General features: G+C 41.8%; 1 protein-coding gene across 1 annotated transcript in view; it reads left to right on the forward strand.

The window, feature by feature from the left end:
• The window catches only part of fmn2a (formin 2a), a gene marked incomplete at its 5' end in the record, with an annotated part of 34,765 nt that overhangs the window by 15,265 nt on the left and 1,129 nt on the right, over positions 1-18,371 (forward strand). The window contains 10 exons of the mRNA XM_079279913.1: positions 2,801-2,862; positions 6,604-6,695; positions 6,797-6,926; positions 7,004-7,150; positions 7,772-7,831; positions 8,455-8,575; positions 10,580-10,672; positions 16,054-16,105; positions 17,099-17,248; positions 18,286-18,367. Of these exons, the coding sequence (XP_079136039.1) occupies positions 2,801-2,862; positions 6,604-6,695; positions 6,797-6,926; positions 7,004-7,150; positions 7,772-7,831; positions 8,455-8,575; positions 10,580-10,672; positions 16,054-16,105; positions 17,099-17,248; positions 18,286-18,367 (989 nt within the window). The remainder of the gene's footprint in view (positions 1-2,800; positions 2,863-6,603; positions 6,696-6,796; positions 6,927-7,003; positions 7,151-7,771; positions 7,832-8,454; positions 8,576-10,579; positions 10,673-16,053; positions 16,106-17,098; positions 17,249-18,285; positions 18,368-18,371) is intronic.

Raw genomic sequence — 18,371 nt, forward strand, 5'->3', positions numbered from 1 at the left:
GATTATTATTATTCCCAGCTGTGTAGGGGAGGTTATTACACAGGTTATTTCAATAAACAGGTTACTTCAATAAACAGTGGACGTGCTGAACACTGACATCAAACGCCACTCTTAAACCACAACATCTTTTATAATAATTTCTGTGTACAACATTAAAATGTCGGCCATAGTATTTCAGATAGTTTTGTTTGTTTTTTAGAGTACAGCTGTGCCAGTTTATTATTGAAAACATCTTCTTTTTTTTTAAGACGACTGGGAAGTGAGTAAGTGACTGTCGGCTGAAGTCATTGACGAAGCTTAAACCTCGCGTTAGTAGTTTGCTTGATCACAAGTCATAACGTTGCAAATGTTTTCCCTTTGTTGTTCTCCCCCTTTCTTTGCTCTCATTTTGCATAATCTCTCCCCGTCGAACATCTACGTCACGTTCCTCCGCGGCGCTCTGTCTTTCTCTGATGAGTTGTCACCATCTTGTCTCAGCTGCTTTGTTAAAGTGAAGTCATTCAGGAGATGTTGATGGGAACAGACCGTTTTCCTGTTTTAGTTACTCTCTGATTGCTCCGCAGTCTTCGCTCATCCATGTGTCTAAACACTCTTCCTCATCTCCCCATCCTTTTCAGTCATCCTACAATAGAGCCTTTATTACAGCTTCAACTCTTTATCTCAATGGCAGCTATAGATAGGTTGCATTAAAACAAATGTGCACCACAGAAACCATGATTGGTTTGTTTTATACACCAGCAGCAATAAACAGTTGGGCTGTTTTTGTCTGACTGCAATACCTTCAAAGCATTTTGTGGATTTTCACTCTTCTGGTTTAAATGTCAGTCGTTGGTGCATCCATCTCGGGTCAGAGTGGGAGGGCAAGCGAGGGCCTCTCTCATCAGCACCGTCATTCATCTCTTATGTTCGGACAGTTTTTGCCAAAGTGCATAATTAGCGTTGATTGGGAAACTTCAGTACATCATTGATTGATCAGAGTGAAGATATCTCTGCCTTGGACAAACAAAGTCGCCCTAGAAAGTGTTTTTTGTTTATGTTGTCATGCATTTTAATTGAAGTATTATTAGGCGGGAATATTTATATCCTTAAAATACTCATTATTTCACCAAAAGACTATTAGCAATGCCGCTGTTTTCCCTATTCCTGAAATGATCTCATGTTCCCTTGTGTCGTTAGAGGTTTCAGATGATTAAAGATGATCAAAAGAGAGATTCATTCATCCAAACTTTATAATTGTCCCTTTCAGTGCAGTGAATCAGATTTATTTCCTCTTTATTCCGTGATGATGAAGACGATGATTAGCAAATGCATCATGACTTGAATTTCTCCCACTCAAAGAAAAACAACTTCTGAATCATTGATTTAGATCGCGTCTGTTTTATGATGACCCGAGTAATCTAAACATTTTTCTTTTCTTCCCAGCTGTTATTTGGTGTTAGACTTGGCCGACACTGCATGTTTCATAAGACACTTCCGTGCGGTGTCTGCTTCCTGTGAGGCTTTGGAGCGCCAGTCACAGTATTAGATGGTGGTTGCCGGCGCCATGCTGGGGTTGAATGTGGTAGTCGGGGTAGACCCAGGCAGATGGGTCTGGCTTTTGGTCGTAAGGGGTCTGTGTGAGAGTGATGATACGGCTTTCACCCATGTCTGTTTAAAAAATTTAAATGAAAAAGCTGTCTCCAATCAAACCAGCCAGCCAGACTCTGGTTCTGATCGTAATGAAAACCAAATGGTAACAAGAGAAGAGTGCGAGAAGCAAAAACCGGGAGAGTCAAAGAGGAGGAAGTTATTTCTGTGGTGGCTTTGGAAGAGGAAAGAGTGTGCAGAGGTGAGAGGGTGACGGCAAAGAGCTGGGGGGATTTGCGCTTGTGGCACAAGAGAGATTAAGAAGGATGCAGGATTACATGAAGGGAGATAAAGCAATGTCAAAGCTGAAAACACCAGGCAGAACTGACTGCATCAGAACAACAAACTCCATGCTTTTCTTTTTCCCCCTAAAAATGCCTGACCTTTCTCTAATTTAGTTTTTCTGGTGATCGTCTTTATTCTTGTTTGCTTAAGTCAATGAAAAGCTTATAAGTCCAGTCACAGAGTCCAAGCGTAAGATGTGATGCAAAGTGAACGTTGTGCATTGAGTTCCTGTATCCCCTCTGACACGAGCTGTTCCCTCTGTACCTCAACGGCAAATGGGCAGATCAAAACAATGTCAGTAATTTGGACACCCACAGCACGGCGAAACACATATATAGGTGTGGAGCGCTTCGCACAGCAACACCTCAGCCTCAACACTGCAGACCCCCAGGCTCTGTTTGTCTTTAAACATTTACTTTCAAAGGATTAATGCTCGCGGGCGCCAGGTCCTCGCGCCGAGACAAAAAGGCGACACCAGGAATTCAAACACCGGAGTTCAAACACAGATCTTTGTACCTTTGACAGATTTCCAAGACCTCCGTATTTATGTTTTAGTTAGTTAGCGAGCGGCCCCTTCCACGCTATCGTGATGAGAGCCGATATCTGTGTAAGTCACAGCACATGACCCCTTATGTGCAGGGAGAATTTTGACCTTGTTTTGTGTCATATTCTGCTCCAGCAGAGCAGCAACACAGATTGGAAAAGTGTTCTGCCAATATTTGTGATCGTTTCTTCAGCCAAAGAAAATGTTATAATCTGAAGTGGAGGCGTGTTTTTGTGCTGCTTTGATTTCTGACTTGTTAGTGGTGATCCTCAGAGGCAGCATGTCATGACATGCTTCAGTGTTAACATTCACATTAACCACGTCGTCCTCTCCTTCCATCCACAGCTGTCCTAAATATGGACAACACTGTCGTTGATCTGGAGACTCTGCACGCCCTCTTTGAGAATGTGAGTATCACAACAGGCTGCAGCATTTCCCGGAGCTGGAGCTATGTCTTCGTGGTTACAACAGTAATAAACATTTTTTGACTTTGAGGAGAGGATGATCAAGGCTCATGTGGACAGAGGTTTCAGTGAAGTAATACACCCACGAAAAGACAATATCCCAAACTGAAATATGCTTCTGCACTTTCCTGCCAATGCAGAACAATATAAATACACAATGTTGAGCAACAAACACAGTGGAATTATACAAAGTCACACCACTGTCTCTTGACTGCAGCATTCAGTGTGGGAAAGGCTTAGTCTTTTCTTTCCCTCTGTGGTTTGCAGTATTATTTTGGAACAGTTAGCTTGTGACAAATGGAATGATTCATGGTTGCACATTTCATGCCATATATGAATAACAGGCAATCATTTTATTATAGAGTGAAACCTAAGAGGGCCAAACAAGCCGTGATGTCAACAAAATGGCAAAAAGAGTCATTCATCAGCTGTTAGTGTTTTATTTGGCACTTCCCTGAGGGTAAGCCGCAAAATACCAACTGCTATCCATCAAAAGATACATTGCAAAGATTATCAAAACTTAAACTGAAGAAGAATTGAATTGGTGTGTTTGTGCAAAAAACACATTGATTTATATAATAGTCAGTCAGAAATGTCACTTAACTTTGAACATATTTCTCCATGTGGACTTCCTTAGTTTTCCATGGAACATGGATGTTCCATGGAAAACTAAAGGAAATGTGTATTAGATACCAAAACAAACAGGTGAGCCATAAGCCGTACTGGTGTTTGTGCTGTTTGGCGACAGAGTCTGCTGGCCTGGAAGGGGACCAACGCGTTCACGTAGTAAACATGTTTTCTTCATGCTTTTGTAACGCCCCTGTGCAAAGGAAATGGTTGAGAAACTCCAGGATTTTGTGTCGCACAGCTCCTCTTGAAAGTGCTTAAAAAAAAAAAAAAAATGAAGAAAGAAACTACAGTGAGCTTCGCCAAGTGTAACCACCACATTGTATCGGGTAATATCAGCATAAAGAGAATTACGGAGCTGTCATCGCTACTAGCCAATAAATCTCCATAAAGGGCCATGAAGGGCTCCTTGTATACGGTAAATACATATTCATCAACCTTCACTGATCTTCCCTGCCCAGTGGAAACGGTTCAGGACCCGTTCGGGTCAGTAAATAATGGAACATGAAAACTGGCATGTTTTCCATATTTCAGCTGTAATGCAGTTTTAAGATGCTGTGAAATTCCTGTGAATTGTTTTTTGGCACAACTACACAGGAGAGGCCTGGACCTTTGGTTGCCAGAGGCATATTAATAATGTTGATCATGGGAATGAGACTGAGGCTTGAGACAAGCTGTAGTTATGAACCAATGTGTCATAACTGAGGATCAAAAGTCTTCTAACCTCTCCACTCACCCCGAGACTTCAAGCCCTCTCCCTCTCTCTCCTTCTCCCCCTTATGGCCTAAGGCTATGTTGAGTTGAGGAGCCAAATTGTTTCTCTTTTGTATTGCGAGACTCCATCCTGTCTGTGGGTCTCCAGCCCCCTAAACCACAGTTGGCAGCACAGTCAGCCTGTCTTGAGGAATGCGAGGGGCTTCTAATGGTTACACCCTCACTCACTGTGCTAGGAGTAAGATCACACACTGCTCTCCCTCACGCTTTTTTTTTTTTTTTTTTTTTTTTTTTTTTTTTTCTCCCTCTCACAAACAAACACGTTGACCCACACAAATGTGCACATACTGTACTGTGTGCACACAGGCAGGGACAGAGTCGCTCAGTCTATGAGACGAGGATTATGGCCGCTCCTGTTCTTTGAACAATGAGCCGACGCCATTAAAGGGGGTCACAGTGATAGTGGGACACCACTCCCTCCCCTCTAATATCACAAGCCATAATCTGGGTCCAGACTGTCTGAAGTTCAGACTCCTTTTCAGCTGGCGGTAGCTAAATGTCATGGAGGTCAGTTTGAGCAATAGTCCCTCCTACGAACTTTTACACGACAAATAATTGGCTCATACTGGTTTCTTTTTTTTAAGACAAAGCCTTGTGATGTCTAAATATATTTAACATGTTCACAACGTGATGGAATTTGTCATTTGGAGAATAGTCGCTGGCATCTCAATGTACAAATAATCTCATGAATGTTGTTCCATTGAAAATTGAGTGACATGAATGGTGATTAAGCCCTGGCTGGCGCTGTTGAGCCCTGCACTAGGAACCTGGCTAATGAATACCACGTGGCCGCCGCTAGAATTCTGGCATCACGAATATCATTCTACTGCCTTTTGCATTTGATATTCCACATGGGACTGTATTTCTCATGCTAACAGCCAGTGCAACATGCCCTAGCAATTCAAAGATCACACGCTAATGCCTACTTGTCCCCAATTATACCAAACACTGCTGGGCTCTGATGCTGCCCTTTGAAAAGGATCTGCTTTGTATTAAATATATTTACACTTGAAAACATCTCAAGAGAAGGAGAGCTTGCCCTCGTCGACAGAAGGCAGCGGTGTGTAGAATACTAATCGGGCCCTCGGTGCTTTTGATGCTGCCGTTTGATGTTTTCCAAGGATCCGTGCCGAGGCCAAAACCCGAGAGAGAAAGATGGAGAGACCAGACTGCTGAGACTCAGACTTTGGGGGTCTTTGGGCTCTGGAGAGACTGAGAGATAGTTTACATTCTCTTCCTGGGGATGGTTTTATTGTTTTACCCATCTGCGTCAGACACATTAACATCTATTGTCTTTGCATCTTGTGAAAAACAAAGGGGCATTTGGCCTTTTTTTCTTTCTTTTTCAGACCATCTTGTTTAAAACTGTGGTCCGAGGCCTGACAGCAGGACAATAGTCAGGAATGTCGTCTGAATGTCGCCTCTTTAACATTTATGAAACTTGTACTGGACAGCAGTCAGTTGAGTTTAAGAACAAAACGACTAAGTTTGTCTCGAGAAATGAAGAACTAAGCTGACTTAACAAATCCGCTGCAATTTTAGCTGCTCTAGAGCTTTTGATCACATTGCATGATCTTCATCAGCAGATGGAGTTGGTCAGTTGCCATGAAATTGTAGATGTTCAAATGTAAAAAATAAATTCTGAGCTCGTTAAGGACTTCTTGTCCATGTTGGCTCGAAAGTCAAGGTTCAACATTTATTTTTGATTCCGAAAACAGCTGTTGACAAAACATCATCCCCTCAATGTCCATTTAGTACTACAAGTGTCCTGGGGCTGTTAATCTTCATCAGCAGGAAACTAAGGTTTATCTACACAATCTATGCGTTTGATCTGCTTTGCGTGACACGAGAGACTCAGTTGTGAATCTGGTATAAAACTTCTGCGGAGATGCAAGTAAACACCTTTTGTGATCCTGCGAAATAGAGGTATTGTACATCAATCAAACTGATTGGCACTTATTATTGGCCCATTCATTTACATTGATAATGTTTGTTTCACGGATGCAGCGGTTTGTCATCGGCATGAGATTGATTTTCGTTCGCTTCCTCTACATTTCTTTTACTTCGTGTTTTACTAACGTATATAGTAGATACAAGTGTATATAAGAAACGCACACAAACAAAATGTGTCTGAAAGACAGCCGTGTATTTTCTCCTGTAGAAGTATGACATCATGTATTTCGACATGTTTATGGTATTCTGTCCTCAAAGTACATTTTGGTTTCCGTTGCCTATACAACATACATTACCCATCTTTACTTAATCTGCATTTTCATGTTACAGAGAGCTCAAAAAGACGAGATGGATGGCATTAAAAAGCATCTTAAATCATCCGAAGACAAGGAGGATGCCAAGCCACTGGACAAGCCGGAACAGTACGAGCCAAACCTACTGTACCTTCAGAACCAAATGCATTACATGAGAGCTGTGTCTTTAAATAGATGTGTTATGGTGACTGATCTTGTGCCTTCATCAGGTTTCTGTTCCAGTTATCCCAAATCCCCAACTTCTCTGAACGAGTGTTCTGCATCCTGTTTCAGTCAACTTTCCACGAATGTATCGCCTCAATCGTCCGCAAAATAGAAATCATTCAGAGAGTGTGCAAGGTGAGCCACTGGGCCTCTTCTCGTTGAATTTACTTTTCAGTCACTCTGTTTAACCTGCGTGTGTGTGTGTGTGTCAGACTCTCCAGAGTGGTCAGTGTGTATTGCAGGTGCTTGCCCTGGTGCTGGCTTTTGGCAACTTCATGAACGGAGGTAATCGGTCTCGAGGGCAGGCCGACGGCTTCACCTTGGACATTCTGCCAAAACTGAAGGACGTCAAGAGCAGCGTGAGTCTGTGTGTCACAGGGGTGAAAGCAAACATCACTCACGCCACAAGAGCATACACTCAATTAAGTACTAAGGGGACTACAAGTGTGTGTGTATCAAGTTTTGTAAAATATGTAAATGATCATTTGTGAGTTCCCACAGAGACTGCTTTATTGTGTAATTGACATTGTACTAGAAACTAAGTGGTGTGGGAAGATGGTGACTCTAAATTCTGATCTGCTCTCGGTTTTATAATTGTCCAGAAGTTTAAAGGGGACCTTCGTTGTTGCCAAACATAAGGACTGTAGCTGTGCAGATTTAGGGAGAGGCCTTTTTGTTTGCTGTTCTCATTCAATATCACAACGGGCTCAGCGTGCCCTTGGCACTGCCATATAAGGACACAGTGGTTTGTGTGTGACCGGGTAAGGTATCCATAAAGAACATCAAACCTTCCTCCAACTCTGAGTTATGAAAGCTATCCCAGCACAGTCACGTTTCTCCAATGCCGTGATTTATCCCCAACTTCTACAAACGCTGTCTCTATTCCCGTTTACCCTGCACAAATGAAAACGTCCTGCTCTGAGATGATTAAATTAATAAATAAAGGGGTTTGTTTATTTGGATCTTTTTCTTTCTTTCAGGATAACTCCCAGAGTCTTTTGTCCTACATTGTTGCTTACTATCTAAGGCACTTTGATGAGGTATGTTTTGGTTCCTGTTTATTTGAATCACTTTTCTGTTTTAGTCTGATTTGCTTAGAAATCCTTCCAGAGCTTTCTTTTCATCTCCTCTCTTGCCAGAGGATACCATGGCTTATCCTTTATCACATTATTTATTTTCTCTTTCCTCATTTACGGCAGAAACAAATCTCTCTCTCCTTCCTTGGCTCTCCCTTATAATTCCCTTTCTGTCTTTCACTCTTCATCTCTCGTTCTGCTTTGGTCTGGGTTCATTCAAACCTGCAGTCTGTTCATTGGCACAGCATCCAAAGGAGCGCTAGTCTAAATAATTAGGTTCTCCAGATGAGATGAACTCAGTACAGTGCTGCTTGCCAAAATCAACCTGCGTGACATGGCTCTAGCATTCACAATGGCCTCGTAGTAACTCTGAAGAGAATTGCAGTGTACTTTCTGCACCGAGCCTCATGGTCATTATCTGCTGTAGTCATATCTTCTCTGTTTGGACTTTTGATAACAACATTTTGGCCTCTGAAGACATTTATTTAAATCTTGCCTCATGTCTACAGTGTATACTAGAGAGGCCCTCTCCCATTTGAGGAAGATTGACTTTGACACTGGTGTGTGTGTGTTTTGTGCTTTACCAGGATGCTGGCAGAGAGACGTGTGTCTACTCTCTGCCCGAGCCCCAGGACCTTTTCCAGGCCTCCCAGATGAAGTTTGAGGACTTTGAAAGAGATCTGCGCAAGCTGAAGAAAGACCTCAATGGTATCGTCGTCAACTTACGTTCCACAAATTTCCACATCATTTAAACTGCATATTTACAACAAGCTAGTAAACCGATAGTAAAGTCGGCCATGCTTTTTCAGAAAATTAACGTTTAAGATACCATCACATGGAAATGTATGTAGCAATAGATTATGTATTAATCCATGCACAATGGAAAATAACCTGACCAGCTATGGTTATGTGCGGATCGTAGAGGCGAGAGATAGCATCTGTTTGTCGTACAGACGAGATAACCAGAAGCAGATGCGACTTGTCAGATGTAGACTCCTGTTGGACCTGGCATGCCTTTACTGTCCTCATGAAATAGAGATCAAAATATAGAGAGGGCAAGGTCAGGCAACATCCAGTGTGTGTGTGCACTATCAAAGGTTCAGCAGCTATTCACTGATCTGGAAGAGACTCTCCTGGAGCTCTGCATCGCCTCACCCTGAATGCTGCAAACCCCCAACACACAACAAGGAGAATTTCAGAATGCTCCTGCATGTCTCTGTGCATGCTGTGCACTCTGCCCCGGGCTGTCCTAAATATGATTCATGAATGGACTGATTTGGTTAAAGGCTGACTTTTTGACTCTTTAATTAATTCATGTTTTTTCTTTCATCAGACAGTTGTTCAATCAGTTCCTGAGTCTATACACATGGTTCATCTATTACACAACTTTCCATGACTATACAAGTGGGGGGGAACTAATATTTTTAGCGGGTTTCACAATCCAAGGAGTAAGTCAGAATGTCCATTGAACTATGATTAGGATAATGAAATCTATTCAATAAAGTAAAAAATAGTCATATGATGAGAGAAATGCTTTATGTAGGGCCTTCATGTGTTGGGTTTTGTTGTAATAACACACACAGTACATCATATAAAACTAGTAAACATACAAAAGAGGCTTATGAAAACAATCTGGTGAAGAATGAGTGATGTTATCAAGACGTCAGGAAAAAAGTGTGGAAATTGGATTATGCTTGACATGCCAAACTGATTGGTTGAGTGTAAAGAGTCCTAATGAATGAGGCAGTTAGGAAATACTCCCTTTCATTACTCTGTCTCAAGTCACTCAGCACTCGGAACACTTTCCAAGGACTGAAGTGCCTACAGGTGGTAAAAAAACCCAACATTATGTATCCGTGTGTTTGCGTGCGAGTATCTACATGTGCACGTGAGCTCGCAGCTCGATCGACAATTCCCCAAACCTGGTCTGTTCTCTATCATGCTTTATGGATCTTTGCTGCTAAACCAATCAGGTGCCTGATCCGTGTTGCCAAATATTGTTTTTCCTCTGCCATAATGATTCTTTAGGCTGTTCATTATTTGCATTTCATAAAGACAGAGTTGCCGGCAGGGGAAATGGACTTGCGTCTGCTGTGACCCCAGTGGCAGTGGTACATGCTGACCGTACATAAATACATCATCACATGCTGTACCTGCAGACCTCTTCATTCCCGAGCCAGCTGAGCGCTCTAACAGACGTGGGCTTCGATGAAAGTTCCCAGAGGGGGGTTCCGATAGGTAGGCGGTGCTGAAATGGCCTTGGCTGGCCCGGAGGACATCAGCAAGCAACACAGTGGAGGGAACTCGCTGTGTACCTTTTTTTTGGTTGAGGCACCATATGGTCTATGAATTACCACTAGCCCAGTCCCGACCTCCCCGTTCCCTGAAGCGCCTCATGGCCTCTCCACCTCCAAGGCACTTGAGCGGAGTTTGTGTATCCGTTATGATTGCAGATAGAGCGTGACGATAAGTTTCTCCCGGGAACAGAGCGCAGGCCTTCCTGGTTCCTGGGGGTGCCTTATTAGTCATTAAGGGTCATTATGTCTTTCCCGACACTTATTCAGCAGAAACTCGGTAGAGATTTATCAAAGCAGGCTCAGCCGGGGCGCACTGCACTGTGGAGTTTGTAATTACAAAACAAAAGCTGGATAACATATTGATGCGCTGAAAGACTAACCCCCCCCCCCCCCTGATCATCTCTTTGTGTTTCAGCATGCTCAGCTCAGACGGAGAAAGTTTGCAAATTGTCCTCTGAAGAGAACCTGCAACCCTTTCAGGGCAAGATGGAGGGATTTCTTAGCCAAGGTGAGCCTGTTGTTCAAATCCATTGAAGCTAATGGTTGATGAGCCTTTCACCTGTCTCATTGAAGGATATTCTGTTTTTGTTTTCTTTCAAACAAATCCCATGAAAAGACCAAAATCAACAATGAACTGATCCTACTAACAAGTGTTTAAGTGTTTAAGCCAGATGTATTGTATTGCTCTGTGCTGTAAACCTCCATTGTCGTCCAAAAACTATCAGTGAGCAACATCGTTGCTTTAAGTGACATATTCCTTCATTACCATGAACATTGGCCACTGTAGTTCAACGTATCCTCACACAGCGGTTTGTATGATTTTTATTTTTCCTACAACAGTTTAGCAACACGTGACAATTTCTGCTTGTTAGTCTTTTGAAAATAACCCATCTTCACAAGAAACAACTTGGTTAGGTTTAGATAAGGTTGTGGTTTTGGTTGAAATAACTACAGAAGTGGCGTTACTTTGGTACAGCAGTTACGTGACAAATAAATCAATGTTGACTTCTTGTTTCACATGCGGCAGAAACAGTGGTCTTCTGGCTCAAAGACCGGTTTTTGTTTGCCTCATCACCTTCTCCTCCCGCTCACCCTCTTTGGGTTTTTGCGTTCTTTATACTTATTCGTAATTACGTTGACAATATACAAATGTTTCTATTAACTCCTATTTGATGAACCTTTGCCAAAAACGTAATGTTTACATGAAACAAAGTTTAGGACTGAGCACCACAGCCTTGATACGGAAGTTGTGAATTATTGATAATCTGACGATAGCATTGTTAGTTTTGTTGAGATTCGTTGAGTATTCAAATATAGAGTATCGGCAGCCTTATCCTTACGATGGGGAGTCTGTTAAAGCATACGGTTTGCTCATCTGTGTTACCATCAGGAGTTAAAACCTAAAAAAGCAAATGATGTATTCCTCCTGATTCAGAAAGCATTCTGTGCTGGGGCACCCTTGGCATATGTAAGCTGAAAATGCATCTGTGGTGTGAGAGTTTGTGCAGCAGCTCATCAATCAGAATGCTGCAAGTCTTCTATGTCTGCAAACACGTTTCCAAATCTGTTTCATGCTTTTCTCTGGTTGAGACGCGCGCACACACACACACACACACATGGGTTTCCATAGGGACATCTGTGTATTGAATAACTATTGTTTCAAGTATGCTATCTGCCTTGGCGGGTTATGGGTGCTCGGTAGCTGGGTCTTTTATCTTGATTTTATAAAACAGCGTTTACCTTGCTCTGCCCTAAAGGCAGATTCAGGATGACCTAAGGTGAACCTGTCTTGCAGTCTGTTAAATGTACAGCGGAGAACAGAGCTGGATGCTTGAGGTACTGGAATAAAACAATTTGTTTGTTTTGCATCATTTTCACTTTTGATGTCGTGGTATGTTGTTGTTATATATTTATCCTTTTTTCCTGCCGTTTAAGATTTGTCCTCAGTTCTTGTCTTTTATTTTTCAACTCCGTCTACTTTTCTGCTCTAATAAGGTTTTTTTTTAAAATTATATCAGAGAGTAGAACCCCCCTGTTGCCTCCATGACCTATTCTCTCTGTAAACCGTGAGCTTCCTCTTTCACTGCCATTTTATTCCGACAAGTCTACAGGCATGCTAGTGGTTCTGTAAGGCTCTAGGCAAGGCTGTAGGCAAGGCTGTGCTTTGAGCTAAATGCTAAAGTCAACATGCTCATAATGACACTGCTGACATGCTGTTTGTCAGATATCATTTTTATCATGTTCACCACGTTAGTCCATCGTATAGCATTTGCTAATTGGCGCCAAACGCAACGAACAGTTGAGGATGATTGGAATTTTATTGGTTTATCAGGTATCTGACAGGCGGCAACTCCCGAATCTGAAGAGTGAAGTGAATGGGGAAGAACTTTAAACTTGCATTCTTTCTAATAGCCAGCAGGGGGGCGGCGACTCTGGTTGTAAAAAGAAGTCATTGTATAGAGGTCTATGAGAAAATTATTATTTGATTTGTTACCTCAGTAAACATTAGTTTGTGGTTTCAATCACGAGTTTCAAATCTTCATAAATAAAGCATGATGGTCATATTCAAACTGGACTATAAAGCAGGGTATGCTTTAGGGCGTGGCTTCTTTGGGATTGACGAGTCACCACCGCTGCGTTATCTGGTCTGTGAGTTGTTTGTTTTTGTCTTCAGTTTATGTAAGTTAATTGAAACTCTTTGTCGCCTAAAAAAAGGTCTTACTCTGTTGTACTCTCTCGTGTCACTTCTGGTTGCAAAAAAACAAGATGGCGTCGGCCAAAATGCCGAACTTCAAAACCTAGGTCCACAAACCAATTGGTGATGTCACAGTGATTACGTCCACTTCTTATAAGCAGTCTATGATATTTGGTCAAATTAGAAATTTCCCCTGATGTCTGCTTGGGGAAAAATCACGTATAGATCATCACGTATAGAGGAAAACCTGTGACTTGCTGTCGATGCTAGATGGAAAAACCTGGATCACTAAAGTTTTTAGGATTTATCCTCTGGGTTAGGGTTATTTCATGGCAATCCATCCTGTAGTTGCTGATATACTTCAGTCTGGACCCAAGGGGGCTGACAGATTGACCATAATTGCCACCAACAGCATTTTAAGATTTGAAGGAGGCTAACGGTTACATCTTTGTATTTGTATCTTATTCCAATAAAATCCACTGTCGTGTTTATACGTCATGTCCACCAGATGTCACACAGACATGCTTTTTTTCCCCACCATAATCTGACATCTATTGAGATATTGTGGTCTACTTCACAGGTGTACGACTTAGTTTGTTATGCGTGTTTTAACATAACAAGCCAAATGTCATTCCTTATGTAGCATTGGCTTTGACCTGGCTACATTCAGTTGGCTGTGACCAATCTATCTGAAGGAACTGGCTCACAGTCATCTCTCCAAACTGCTTTTTTATTCAGATGAGTATAATATATAGCATATGTTCTTCCGCAGTAATGCTCACTGTCCGTTTTAAAGAGAGTCTGCAGATGAAAGCATCTCTCCCCATTTCCACCCCTTTCTTTTCCTTTCTCTGTCTGAGAGAAATATGGGAGCTCTCTCTTTGATGCAAATGACGGGGTTTTTCCTCTGAGAGCAGAGTGTAAGCACCGTAACATGGACATGTGACTCAGAAGGCTCCAGACGGGATTCTTGGGGTTCCTCCACTGCGGCGGTGTAAAAAAGAACAGCCAAATGTCTTATTTTTGTTTTTTCTGTAATCTCTAAAAAGCCTGGGGTTAAACTGTTTCTGGCTCCACAGTTTAAACCACTTTTGTTTATTTTCTGACCATGAAACTAACCACAGAATAACAGTGGGAGCGGACTTGTTGGAGCTTGGCTGTTTGGTCTAGCTCGATTTTCCCCGCTCGCTTCACAAATTCTCATGCATGCAGGCCTTTGATGGAGTCACTGTGACTAGCAAGGGAGCACTGGCCATGTGATAATCTGTTTCTGATGGACATACAGATTAGTAAGACTGATGTCAAACCCTCCCTCCCTTTTCGACTGACTACTACTCTGCTGCTTATAGGCTGTCACCTCATGTAGGCAGATTAGGGTTAAAATCATGATATATATATACCATGTTATGGTAAAGTCACATATTAAGTAGACATAATCTGTATCTTGTCAAACCACATGAAGTGATAACAGAACTGACATTTTTAAATATCCCTTGAAATGTTGTCATCTGTTATTTTGTTGTAAATACAGCAGTGGTGGAAAGTAACTAAATATTACTGTACTGTACTTAAAGCTGGGGTAGGAATATTGTCAGCATGTTGTAATTCAAGTGGTCTGAGAGAGAACTTGACTCCTGCAGGGTCTCTTGTTTTCCTTTTCAGTCTTTAGAAAATCGAGCCCGATGCGAGAGACTTTGGCCAATCGTCATTTCGGAGAGAGGGCATTTCTATTGGCTGATCTTCAAAGGGACTTTGGTGAAACCCTGATTGATCGACAGAATGTCTTTTGGAAAAAGTTGCTATTCCAGCATTGGCAACAACTGCCTACACTGCAAAGCAAACCATCAAAGGAACACCGACTTATCAAAAAGAGAGAGGATATCAAAAATGACTATTAATATATTTAAGTATGTTTTGATTTTGATACTTTGGTGCTTTTTGTTAAGTAAGAGTTTGGATGCGGAGTATTTCTGCAATTTAGTTTTGCTGTTTTTACTAAACTACAAGATCTGAATTCTGAGTTAATCTATTTTACGTGATATTCAATTTTCTAGAAATGGATTTGACGTCACTCGTCGCAGAATCTTCCAGTTTAGAGTTGTATTTTAATCTTAAAACTGTTTTCCTCAAAGGACAATGCACAGTTCTGATACTGAGATGCTTCTAGCAAGCCCTGTTCATATTATCTATCAATTTGTCATCGTTCATTGATGAGCCGTCAGCAGAGAGAGACACGATCATGGTTTGCAGCGTCATTTAGCGCTGTGGAATGGTACAGTGCATGGGCTCAAAGGGTTTGTCTGAGATCTTTAGATGTGACTCTGGCTTCAATTACACGTAGCAGCCAGATATTCCGGGGATAAAAGCAGAACACAGATTTGTGCCAGGACAAATTCTCCGTCCCATCTACTGTCATGTCTGTCTTGGAACGCCATGAGGAGGCCATAGGTCATTTCAGATCATTTGACAGTTTAAGGCCGCATCGGTTTAAAGATAATTGACGTTGAGGGGATGGAGAATCTGTGTGGGAGAGAACTGAACCTTAGCTTTAAGATACAGACCAGCAAAATAAAAAAAAGAAACAGCTGGATTGACTCTACTACGATGTATTTAAAAATCAGCATGGGTCTGAAATTTGATAAGTAGTAACCTGCAGCATTTTCTTGACTGAGGCTGTCACATTTCGCTGCTGTTCTCTTATATCATCATTTATAACGCAGTCAAAATGATCCTGATGGCCCACCGAGATAAATGTTGTGGCCTGCTTGAAATATGTCCTAATGTGTACCATGTAGTCCAACTCCCAGCTTTCTCTCTCTTACTCGCTCACACCTCTTACACAAACACACACGCACACATATATATGTATATATGTATGTATGTATGTGTGTGTGTGTGTATATGTGTATGCATACACATACACAAAGAAGCACTTGTCCTGCGATCTGCAGCACTCATTTGTCAGTTGTGCAACAGCAGACAATCCAACACTTAATAAGCTGGTGGCACAGCACTGACCTTGGAGACGACTGTTGATTTAAGTCATGGTGACATGTGGAATCCTCCTATATACAAGTTGCATCGTGGGTCAAAGATGCACTTTCTGATGTAACAGGAAATCCTGAATGAGTTCTAATCTAATCCTGTATTTACTTCTGCTCTTTCCTTTTATCACAACGTGCCGTCCTTCACAGCCACAACCGAACTGGAGACGCAAGTGAAGCAGTTGGCAGACACTCAGAAGATGTAAGGTTTTTATCTTCTTTTTTCTTCTTTTTTCTCTCTTCAAACATTTTCCTGCAGCTTCTTCACCTAAAAAAAAAAGAAATAATTTGCAGTCACTTCGGTTCAATTTCATGGGTTTACATTAGATCTTTTCTCAAGTGTCAAAACGGTGATCACAGTTGCGCATTTGAAATCCAATCCAGTTCGAAGTGATCTACTCTCACAGTTTAAGTAATATAATCATGCTACTTTGTCAATATTTAGGATCTTCGGTTCCTACAGTTACATGGAAGGTGCAGGCCATCATGCCAGGCCCTCGGCAGACGGGAGGCCCCATGTGCGGTGTCTGTGTTGTTTATCTAAGCGGAGCGAGAGTAGACAGCCTTGGCTCCAGGCTTCTGTTACTGCTGGCTAGGAATGTGTTCCTATAGCACACTCCAAACAAAGAGACCCCAACCTGTCCTCTGTATTGATCCACTGCAAATGGTCTTCACATCTAACACTTGAACATGTGTCATCCCCTGCCATATGCATGCTTTCCTTTTGCCGGATCTGTCTTTGTCTCCTTGTTGAACATGTTTTTTTTTTCCCTTGCTCTCTTTCCTCACCCATGCTTAGAACAGTCTGTGCGTTTTATATGTACACACACTTAAATAGAAGCGTTTTCACACTAAGGAGAGGAGTGACAAAGCACTATATTAGATGTACAAGAGTTTTAATTTAGTCCTTGAAGTTAATCTGTCAGAAAAGAAACAGAATGAATATGCTGCTTTAGTGGCAGTAATTCCATTGTGTTTGCATTTTTCTTCTCTGAAATGCACAGTCATCATTGGTTTGTGTTTTTTTTAATGTAACTCTGAAATCTCTGAAAAAGCATATTATTCCAAGATTAACTTTAATATTTCGGATATTTGCTGAGCACGGCCAAGTTTCACAGCAGTTGTTGTACGTTTCTGTCTGTTTCACGTTGTAATCGTTTAGTCTTGAAGTAATATTTTTGTTCTCCGTCCTCAGCTTCTTGGAGTTGAGTGTGTCCTTCTCAGTTAAACCCAAGGCAGGAGAGAAAGAGGTCTCTCCCAACACTTTCTTCTCCATTTGGCACGAGTTTTCCACTGATTTCAAAGACCAGTGGAAGAAGCAGAATAAGCTGCTGTTACAGGAACGGTGAGAATCTGATGACGCGTTCCCTTTTTCAGAATGCAACATTATACTTTATACGGACACTGAAAGATCCGTTGAACCTATTGTCCTAAAATCAAATCCTGCTGAGGCATCAGTGGCTGTTCAGTCACTTTCTCTTCACGTGTCTTTGGGAAGGGTGCACCACTCTCTGACCCATTTGAAATGTTATTACAGATGCACCAATGTTACTTCCCCAAGCAAACGTTCCTGAATTATTCATAACTTTCAGTATATCGTGTTCACTGAAGATCCTATCGGACTCATTCAAATTCATGAAGGGAAAAGAGGTTAAATGACCCAAATCTTTGTCCTCACCCCAGTAATGAAAAGAACACATGCAGCATCCAGATAGCTTCCAGTGGTTTGATGAATACAAAGATACTGCTGCATATGTCAACAAAAAGCAAATTGGTCCATTATGCCAAATGAAGATTGAATTGTGATATGTATTTGTAAGAGAAGCAAAATGTCACAAGCTTTGCTTGTTCAGTAGGAAAGCCTAAAAAGCATTCGCTCTTTGCTCTTTGCTCGAGGCAATCTTCCCAATTCTCTCTCCTGGTTTTGGTTTTAGACTCCAGTGGAACTATAGATATGAATCCTTACCTGTTTGGACATGCAACTCTGGCACACACAGTACCCGAGTAATGAGTGAGCAAGATACATGTCTGTTAGCATGAATTGTTCCTCGCTCAATGTCAACATGCTGATAATTCGTCTTTTTAAAGCACAAATGAGTAGTGACACTGCTGGCTCTCTGCATGCAGTAGTAAACGATGTGAGTCATTTTAAAGTGGGAGCACTGGCACTTTGACAAACCGAGATCATTGCGTCCACATATACCAAAATTTCCAAATACCCCAATTACCGTAGTCTGGATGACCTAAGCTGTTTTTTTTTCCTAGTGCATCTTTCTTTTTTTTGTGGTGAAAATAGTGAATTTAAGCAGCAGTGTGAATGAATGTGTCCAGCTTTTGAAGTCTCCATCGGATAACTGATGGTTGTAATTGGTGTTTCTTTAGGGTCAAAAGGGCTGAAGAGCGCTTCAAACAGGCCAAGGAGAAGGCTTCCTACAATGTGAAACCCAAACATGCAACTGGAATCGTAC

The sequence above is a fragment of the Melanostigma gelatinosum genome, assembly GCF_949748355.1.
Source record: "Melanostigma gelatinosum genome assembly, chromosome: 12".
NCBI lineage: Eukaryota > Metazoa > Chordata > Actinopteri > Perciformes > Zoarcidae > Melanostigma > Melanostigma gelatinosum.